At 42.9% G+C, this 10,390-nt stretch overlaps 1 protein-coding gene across 1 annotated transcript in view; it reads left to right on the plus strand.

Moving 5' to 3' along the window:
- Positions 1 to 10,390, plus strand: part of MYO3B (myosin IIIB) — a 356,270-nt gene that overhangs the window by 106,324 nt on the left and 239,556 nt on the right. Inside the window, exon 8 of the mRNA XM_006766548.2 lies at positions 5,375 to 5,440. Within this exon, the coding sequence (XP_006766611.1) occupies positions 5,375 to 5,440 (66 nt within the window). The remainder of the gene's footprint in view (positions 1 to 5,374; positions 5,441 to 10,390) is intronic.

A 10,390-nucleotide genomic window follows, 5' to 3' on the forward strand; every position in this document is an offset into this window, starting at 1 on the left:
TGAGTCTGGGTATGATATTCTCTTTACTCCTAGTTGTAGAATTTCCACTCAGCCAGCCCTCCTGTAGTTCTGGATGATGTCTGTTCCGTCTTTTAGGTGTAATTTGAATTGGTTGTTCGAGGCAGCAATCTCCGGCGTTAACCTATGCCGCCATCTTGGTTCTCTGTAGGGGATCTTTATAAAAATTGAATTTTGGGTCTAAAGCACAGGAATAAAATTCAGGCAGGCAAAACCCAAATCCTTTCCCTTCACTGACTAATCTCTTTTCTAGTGTCTTGGTAATGTTGAGAGCTGGTTATTCAGATTCATCGGCCTTCCAGCCACTCACCTACATCCTGTAGGCCCTCAGCATCCATACATAAGCGAGTGGTAGCTGCCTGCCTCTGCATCGCAGCTGCCCTGACTCCCATATACCGTACTGACTATGAAGCATCTCACCTCCTTTTAGAGAGAGGCCCTCTGGGCAGGGTTGTAGTTTTAAGAGAAGGCAAAAAGGTACCATTGTTACTATTTGGTGGTTTTCTTAGATGGCAAGAGAACTAGAATTTATATTGCCATTGCAGACAATATACAGACAATCCTCAGGTTACATCAAACTCAACAAACGTTGTTTTGTGGTTACATCGCCATCTCCCATTTATTTATATATAAAAAAAAGTTTTGTCATTTCGACATATGTACATATGTGCTTTATGTCTTTTATTATTTATTTACCACAAGTAAAGGTCAGGAACTATTACCTTGCTTTTAATTCTTTTTTACTGTTTCACTTCATTACTGCTGTGTACGTGCTCCATGTGAGTGACGTAGGTGCTTATGTAGGTGGGTTCTGACTTAAGGTGAAAATGCGTTACGTCGTGCCCTAGGAATGGATCTCTGATGTAACCTGAGGACCTACTGTACTCTAAAGCCTTCAATTTCTTTTCTTTCCTGTATTTTTGTTTTTTTTTGTTTTTTTTAGTTTTCATTGCACACAGATAATGATCTTTCAAAGATCTCAATTTACTGAATCTAAGTATGATGGATGAACTCCAGGAAAGATGGGGCATCTACAAGGTCAAATGAGATTCTCTAAAACCAAGTCCCTGTAATGCCAAGCTTTCAAAAAGATGTGTGGGGCTCGTGTGAAGCCTCCAGGCATTGGCGGTGAGTGGTGATCCACTGCTGTTCTCCTCTGTGCCCTGCTGCAGAGGTTCCGGCCAACACACACATGGTAGCCCCTGTCCTTAGTTCCTGTTGAGAAAAAGACTGAAAACAGGAAGCTACAGCGTTCTCTACCCCAGAGTGGACACTTGCCATCGGTTTCTCCACTGGACTCTTGCCAGGTCATTCTCCAATTGTGGAAAGGGCTGTCCCTCCTGCTCCACTGACCAATGTCAAGCCTACTAGGGTTGTTTTAACCAAGTCTGTACACTTTGTCTACAAGGGACTTCTTGGTCATAGTTAACTGCGTTGGGGTGAGTTAAGTCTGTTAGACAGTAAGTTGCTTAAGTAGTTCTTTGTGGAACTGGCCTCAGTGAGAACAGAAGGAGCAGAAATCCTGACAAGAGCAAAGAAAGTTCAAGGGCTGGAATGGGATGTAGAGATGAACGGGGACAACCTGCTCACTGAGAGATGCCAAACGGGGCCACACAGGTGAGCTGGGAGGACATGGATGCACAGCCTCAGATGCTGGCGCCAGTAAGGTCAGGTCAGCACAACCAGTGTTGCAGCTGAAGTTACATGACCGTGCTTTTGTTATTTAAAAAATACAGGTAAAGATGAAGGCTTGTTGAAGAGAATGAATGAGATAAAGAGGAAGCCTCCAGAATAACTGAAGGGCAACCTTTAATTGCTACTCTTTCTAGCTCAGTACACGGATGATTCTCCTTTGCATCTTTGAGTCAGATGATCTGAAGGATGATTAAATAATCATGCAGTACAGGGAAATCATATACTTCCTCTCTTATCATTTTTTCCCCCATCTCGTCCTTGCCTCCTGCTCTCTCTCCAGACTCAAAAGGTTACATAGTCTAGCCTCCCAAATTACTCACATTCTTTGATCTACCAGACTTTTTAAACTATTTCTGTGACTTCCTACATGTTGTTTTCTAAGCCTGAAATAGTTTCCTTCTCCTTCTTTATCTTAAAAAATCCAACCTAATCTTCAGGGGTCATCTCAAGTTCTTCTTCCTTATAAACTCTTTGGACACTCCACACTGGATAAATTGCCCCCTTAGTTCTGTTTCCACAGAACTTTGTGCTTATGCTTCTATTATATCATTTATCAAATTGTGTTCTATGTGATAGGATAATACTCTGAAATATTTGGGGCTCAATTAGGATTAATTGCCTATAAGAGTGGGTTAAAGAAGATGAAAATTTATTTCTCTCTTCTTTAAGGAAGACTGGGGAAGTAGTCTAGAACTGGTATGGCAGCTTTACAGTATCATCAGGAATATAGTCTCTGTCTATACTAGGGGCCCAGTGCACGAATTCATACACCTTGAAAGGAACTGTGGGCCCCAAAGCTGCAGTGGGTACAGGGGTGGGTCTCGGCCCATCCTCCGTTCCCCCCGCCCAGCTCCTCCCGCCGCAGCCCATGGTCCCCTCTCTGCTGGCAGCCCCACTCCAACCGCTGCTGTTCCCATGCACTGATGGTGCTGGTCCCGCTCGCACCTGCTGTTGGCGCGGAGTGATTGGGGTTGGCACCATCAGCGGGTGTGAGCGGTGGCTGCTGCCCCAATCACCCTTCAGGAGCAGGGGGAGGTGGAGAAGCCCTGAGGGGCGATCAGGGCCAGCAGCCGCTGCTCAGACTTGCTGATGGCACCAAGCAATCAGGACTGATGCTAGGCGCCGGCAACGGGTGCATGCGGCGGCTCTGGTGCCGGCTGTAGGTGTGAGCGCCAGGTGGAACTGTGGTGTGAAGGAGCAAAGAATTTTCAGTAACCAGCAGAGGCTCACCCTGATGACAGCGACTGGTGCCCCACCTTGGTCTGGTGCCCTGCTCACCTGCTCCACCATCCTGCCAGAGCCGACACCCTCCATGTTCCATGCTCTGCCGCCGACGCCTGCCATGTTCCACGCAACTATTTGTTCTGCCGTTTGGTTTATTTGCATATTAGGGTTTTATATAGAGAGAGTCTTTGCTATACTTTCATTTTCACGTTAACCTCGTGTCCAAAATGGCTGCTCAAGTTCCAGCCATCACATCTATGCGCCAGAGAGCAGAAAGAGGGAAGAAGAAATATGGCATATCTCCTTTCTCTTAAAAAGACTTTCTGGAAACACCATAGAACAATTTTAGTTATATATCATTGCCCAGAACTCAGTCACATGGCCACATTTAGCTGCAAGGAAGTCAGGAAAATGTAGTCTTTATATGACAGCATGATGCCAGAATAAAAATTTTAAGAAACAAGAAGAGAATGGTTATTGAGAGGCAGCTTGCAATCACATTATCTGATACAGTTTTTATTTCTGGTTATTCTTACTGCTCTTATTTTTCTACCTATTGAAGCTGAGCAACATATGGCTTTAGGAAGCAGTTAAAACCCAGGTGAAAACAAAGATCACATGTAATGGATTTACAGTCAAATTTCTGGTGTTCAGAAATGTAACTTTCTTCATTTATGAACTTGACTTGTCCATAAGTTCCTATTTTCATTTACGGCTAGGAAAAAAAATGTACAGTTAACATGCAGGAGCACAAAAAACCCACAAAACTTTTCTCTCACCTTTACGTTCTTCTAGCTGGGCTGATAATCACGTTAACAGAGACATATTAGGAAGAGAAAATGTCCAAAATGTATTATGGATGGACATGTGGGGATGCCATAAGAATATGAGACCCAAGGAGGCATTGTGCCATACTGGACAAAGGAGAGTGGGAAGGGGTCTGGGGCTTTAAAGAGAAAGCAGGTGATTGACAGGTAGACAAGAAGGAGCAAACATGTGGTAAGCAAATGTTTGCTGGGCCGCCCAGAAACAGGTGCACACAGAGGAAAGTTCTGCAGACAGGCTGGCTAGGCTTCTCCTTGGCTGCCTCATTTAGTTTCTAATATGATGCTAAGGTGATGCTCCCTTCCGTTAGGCAGACTTTTCTATCTGAATCCTCCAGGTGGGAAAAGGAGAAGGGCTAAGTGTTCTTTCTGAGTCTTGTTTCTTAATAAAACTTAAAATCAATGTCCCAAAAGGCATATTTGGGGGTGGCAAAACTTAGGCCCCCCTCAAAGATAGTGTCAGGCTGGTGTGCTCAGTGGTTGAGTGTTGACCTATGAACCAGGAGGTCATGGTTCGATTCCCAGTCAGGGCACATGCCTGGGCTGCAGATTCCATCCCCAGTAGGGATGGAGCAGCCAATCAATGATTCTCTCATCATTAATGTTTCTATCTCTCTCTCCCTCTCCTTTCCTCTCTCTCTATATGAATGCCTTGCCCTGGCAGGGTGGCTCAGTTGGTTGGAACATCATCCTGTACACCAAGAGGTCGCAGGTTTGATTCATTGTCAGGGCACACACCCAGTTTGTGGGTTCCATCTCAGGTCAGGGCTTATGTGGAGGCAACCAATCGATGTTTCTCTCTCTCTCTCTCTCTTGCTCTCGCTCTTTCGCTCTCTCTCATCAATAAAAAAGAAGACACAAATTGTTTATTAAAATAAATAAATAAACAAATAAAATTGAATGTCTTTGGGTAAATATTCAGTCAACGAGAGGCCCTTTCCTTCCCCCTTTTCCTGCCTTTTCATCAGGAAGTGGTCTGGTTACCACAGTTTTTCTGCACTTCTCTGGTTTTCTTGGGCCTCCAATAATTAGTTACGTTAGCTGTCTGTCCCCATCTCTGCCCAGGGACCTCTCTGGGGACATTATCTTAGTTGTTTTGCTTTCTCCACTGCTTATTGCAGAAGTGTGATATCTAGGAAATAGTTTAAAATGTGACTGTTGAATTTATGAGTATACTTTAAATGTATCCAATGGTAGCATAATGATCTGAAAATCCTGCAAAATTAAAAGTCTATTTCTCTAAAGTCCCTAGCACTAGTTTTATAACTTTCTTATGGCACTAGTAATACTTAGTTCTCAATTTGAGTAGTTGTGTGCTTGCCTCTCCCCTCAGAGTGTCTGTCCCCTGAGGAATGTTCCTGATCTATGTAACCCTCACAGATCTTACTGAAAGCTGTTGACTTAGAAGACCTCAAATCAATGAAAATGAAGGACTAAATAAATATGGGCTGGCACTTTATAATTTACTACTAATGAATGACTCTCACCCAGGAAGAAACAGAGTGGATTTTATCAGAGCTATTTAGAGCAATATCAGTAGGCAAGTTGATAGTCTGTCTTTAACTGAACACTTTTATTTTTTGTAAGAAAAAAAAATTGCTTTTGTTTTTCAGAAATCCTCCACCTACTTTACTTCATCCGGAAAAATGGTGTGAGGAATTCAACCACTTTATTTCACAGTGAGTATTTCTTCCACTGAAAATTGCTTACCCAGCAAAGCCTTGGACAGTGATTGGAGAAATCTAAGCTGTGGAATTTACTTGGTGCCAAAAGTTGTTATGCCTTCTAGCACGTTATAACACGGAATTTGTTCCAGTAAATGACAGAAGGTGACTCTGTAGGATTTGAAAAATAAGGAGTTCCATTTGAGTCTTGGCTATGATCCTCCTCCTTATCATATGGGTCACATTTATCTGAGAATCTACTCTTCCTGGGACAAATATTGCCAACTCTGATGCCACACTGGGACCAGAGAGGAGACAGGAGGTGGCAGCCTTCAGCAGAATTTTTCAGTGTGGAAGGTGGACTTTGCTCTAGGATCTGTGGTGTGGGAGCAGGCCTCTAGTTTCCATGGTGATTGAGGGGGCAAAGTAGGATCTCAGGCCGGAGGCACCAAGGTGAAGAGCCCCAGCCATGGCTCCAGGTGTGCAGAACAAGATGAAAACCTAACTGATGGGTGACGTACGTGGTGCGAGCTGTGCTACCAGGAAGTAGGCAAGATGGAATGGGGCTAAGACAGGAGCAGAACCACCACCACCAATGGGCTGATGACTCAGTGCTGGCAACATGAGCTTTTGGCCAGGCCCCTGACAGAGGACTACGCTGGGCCCAAGTCTGGGGAAGATGCGCAGTGTGCTGGAGGGGACCCTTAGCCAGGGGCCTGGTGAACGGTGGGGGCAGGAATTGAGACCAGGCACAGGATTCAGAAAGCGGTGCCCTAAGTGACTAGCATATCGGACAAAGTGTTCAGAGGTCATGGAAGGAAAAAGAAGTGACCAAAATAGCTGAAAAAACAGTAGGGAAGGGTCAATACAAATTTCTCTTAACATGTCTGCATGCTGCCGCAAAGAGACAGGGCCATGAAGCAAACTGGGTCTCTTGATCGTCTTCCTTAATCAGTCACAGTACAGATCAACAGTCCCTTGTCCACAATTCCAAACTCCAAAGACTCTGAAAAAATGAAAGTTTTTCCTACTTGAATCATTTAGCTGCAAGCCCTGACCTGACGTGAACTGATCTGATGACAACACGTGACCGACACGGAAGTCGAGTTATTTATAGTCGTTATTTATCTCACTCAGTGTGAATATTCATGTGAATTGCTGCAGATATATTAATGCATTTGATTATAGTGTACTGCTCCAGATCCCGCTGGGGATGTTACATAACATACAGTAAATGCACTGGTTCACTTTTCTAAAATTTGATAAAAATTCTAAATTCCAAAACATATTTGGCCCCAAGGGTTTCATATAAGGAGCAGTTCACTTGCCTTTCAAATGTAACATAATTCAGGGTCCCTTGTCCCGTCTCTCCTGGATTTGTGCCATCTTCTTCAGGAGAGAGGAGCAGTAAGGAACTCCAAGAACTCTACCAAGTAGGGCCAGGTTGAAATATGACCAGAAGTTCAAGACCAGGGATGGAGGCTATTTCCTTCCCCCTTCTCTCCCCACTCTGATGTTCCTGCAATGACTGCAGAGTACAGTTGTCACAAGTCAAGGGTGATGTGAAGAGGAACAACAGATATAGGAGGAGGGATGGTGCTCACATAGGAGCAGAGGATGAGCCACCTCCTGAGATTTGGGAACCAGAGGAGGAGGTAGAGGGAACTGGCACCTTGGTGGCTGGGAACACATTTCTGATCAGCCCAGGGAGAGAGATCTGGTCGCTAAGGTTCCAATGATTTTGCTGGCAAAGCCTGGATCCAGAGTTTTCCTTTTCACTCCACTGCTGCACAGAGATGCCCTTGATTGACCTTCTCTAAACTGTTGGCCTAGAAAAACCCATTACATATTCACAAATATGCCTTCCTGTACCAAGGTCTCATGATGCCTCTAAAATGTGACTTGACTCACCAAAGTTTGGCTTCTGTATACTTTTTAAAGAAAATGTTGGTGGTAAGCCAAAATGGCATTATTTGGGTGGATTTGGGAATAAAGGTATGTATTTGATGATGGGGTGGGACTTTCAGGGTTAATCACAGGATAGAAATCTCTTTCAACCATTGGTTTTTCTTTATGGAAAACCCTTTTATATGCCCACTTAAATCTGCTTATGTTTTTCCTAGCTGAGAATTCCAGATGCACTCATTCTGACTTGCTGTAGGTTTAGAGGAGTCTTGATCCTAGAACGGAGGACTAAACAGAGAAGACAACTGTTGAAACTGCAGGGGAGGGAGAGTCTGGAAAAGTTCTAATGAACCAAGGAAAATAAATAGAAATTAAGTGATCGTGTGCTTTACTACTAACTTAAGATATGAAAAAAATGTCATCAATCTCCTCTTTTTTTTTTACAAGTTCTTTTTATTGGTTTTATTAGAGGAAATATTACATACTATAGGCCAGTGGTTCTCAACCTTCCTAATGCCAAGACGCTTTAATACAATTCCTCATGTTGTGGTGACCCCCAATTTCATTGTTACAAATTGAACATATTAAAGCATAGTGATTAATCACAAAAACAATATGTAATTATATATGTGTTTTCTGATGCTCTTAGGCGACCCCTGTGAAAGGGTCGTTCGACCCCCAAAGGGGTCGTGACCCACAGGTTGGGAAACGCTGCTATTGGCATTCATAAATGCTTTCCTGACCTCAGCCAGCCAATCCTGTTTTCCCCATTACATCTTAGATTCCTCAACCACAAATTCTCCTTTTACCTGATTTTGGGGACTGTAACTCTTGAGATTAGGGACTAATTTATTGTGTTTTATCTTTTTAGGTAGAAACCTGCCCATTATTCCCAAATAATATCCTCTGGTTTTATAGATGAGCCTACCTACCCTAGGCTGCCATTGCTCAGCCTACCAAATGTTATTTAACTTTACTATTTCATTCTATTTATTCAAATCTCTAATTAAATATAAACAGAGATACTCACTGGGTTAGAAATGTCTATTTAAAGAGAGCCTTGGTTTGTTTTTATACATATTTTGCTCATATTGGGAGGAACAAGGAAGAAGGATGGAGGATTAAGATATTCAGATTAGCCCGGCTGGTGTGGCTCAGTAGATGAGCATTGACCCATGAACTAAGAGGTGACTGGTTCAATTCCCAGTCAGGGTTTCGGGCTCAATGCAGGAGGCTGCCCACTTATGTTTCTCTTTCATCATCGGTGTTTCTCTCTATTCCTCTCTCTTCCTCTCTCTCTCTCAAATCAATAAACACACACACCTGACTTAAAAAAAAAATCTTCATATTATAAGCTTTTCATTATTGGTGGGCCTGGGGTGAGAAAGATGATTATCTGGTAATTTTAGGAAAAGAGGTTTTAGTTTGAATTATCCAGATAATTGCTTCAGTTCATAGACTAATCTGTGGTGCATTGTATTTAAAGTGAGCTGGTTCTTTCTAAAGAGTAAACAGGACTAGGAATTCTTTAACAGCTTAAAAACTTTGAATATCCTTATTACTGACTGATATGTTTGCTTGGGGTGAGAGAGAAGGGGAGGGGCGACATGAGTGCTGAGATGTGGCCTAATATTTTTCAGATCTGTTTCCAGCCTTCTGAATTTGGAGACAGGAGAGATTTTAAGAAGGTCTGAAATCCTATTAGTAAACCTGTTTGGGGGGGTTGAGAAAAAAAATAGTAAAGAAACATTAGCCTGTTTGGTTCTGAACCTTTGGTCGTTAGTGATAATTGACTCATTTATATGTGTTAGTTATGCATTTATCAAAGCATGACTCCTGACAGCTTAGTTATGATAAATTAAACATGATGCTCACATAAAGTCTGCACTCCTTTTTTATCCATATGCTAAGACCCTGCCCAATGTTTTTTGTCACTTCTATAATGTGTGGTTGGCTTTGTAGTGATTTCATTATCAGCCCTTTCCCCTGTGGCTAAAGCTATTTGCATAACAAGTTTATCTGGTTCAAGTCCCAGCCAGACTTCAGTTTTGTCAGGATGCTCCATTCAGAAGTAGCCTCTTGATAAGGTAACAATAATCTTCCCTTGCCAAATTCACCTTCCTTTTAATAGCTGTCACTTTTTCTTAAGTTCAAACTAATTTCAGGTCTAAACTACAGAAATACTTTCCAACCATTGGTTAAAGGGTATCTGTGAAATATGCTCTTTCATTTTGTCTCTAAAACTTTTGGGGTTTTATTAGGAATTAGATTTAGGACTTTATCATTAATGGCCCTTGAGCTGATGATTAGTGAGACAATAAAGATTCCTCCTAGTCAAGGGCAAAGCCATCAAGAACACTATGGCTGCTCAGCCTTGGACTTAGTGATGACTTGAGCTAGTATATGGTCGCCCTTACAAACTGTGCTTGCCTGAGTTGGCTGGCTTGACGGACTAAGTGTGCAGGTGTGTGTATTTCCTAACGCTAGATTTGTGGCCAAGCCTTGACTTTTATTCATGAAATATTGAGGTGGTCTTTGCTATCCCTATGTTACTGGAGAGCCAAATTCCCTCCTCACTCCTGGGAGTGGGATTCTTATGATATTTTTAGAAAATGAATTTTCTAAGATTTGCACCAGAGAATGAACGGTTTTTATTGGCATGGAAGTACCTTCCTCAGTTAAGTACCTTCCTCAATGTCCCATTTCCCTTAAATCAGTCCTGAAAGAGGGGCAGCTGTGAGTTCAGCAAAGCAAAGCCAGCGTCCAGAGTTTCCTTTCCATGCTGCAACCAGGTGTAGTTCAGCATCTGATGAGTTAAAATCCATAGTCCATTGTATGGGCCCACATGACTGTGGGTGAATGCAGGAGGCGCAACAGGAGTGCAAGAGGGCCAAGAGCCAAGAGCATGAATTTTCTTTGTTGAGAAGTTTAAATATTCAGGTTTCAAGCCTTGCAGCAGTCACAACTATTCTAGCCAATGACCTATTCCCAGGTGTGACTGACAGAAAGGTAAACACCTTACCATGTCACGCAGACTTTACGGGGCACATATCCAAACTG

The sequence above is a fragment of the Myotis davidii genome, unplaced genomic scaffold (assembly GCF_000327345.1).
Source record: "Myotis davidii unplaced genomic scaffold, ASM32734v1 scaffold59, whole genome shotgun sequence".
Classification (NCBI taxonomy): domain Eukaryota; kingdom Metazoa; phylum Chordata; class Mammalia; order Chiroptera; family Vespertilionidae; genus Myotis; species Myotis davidii.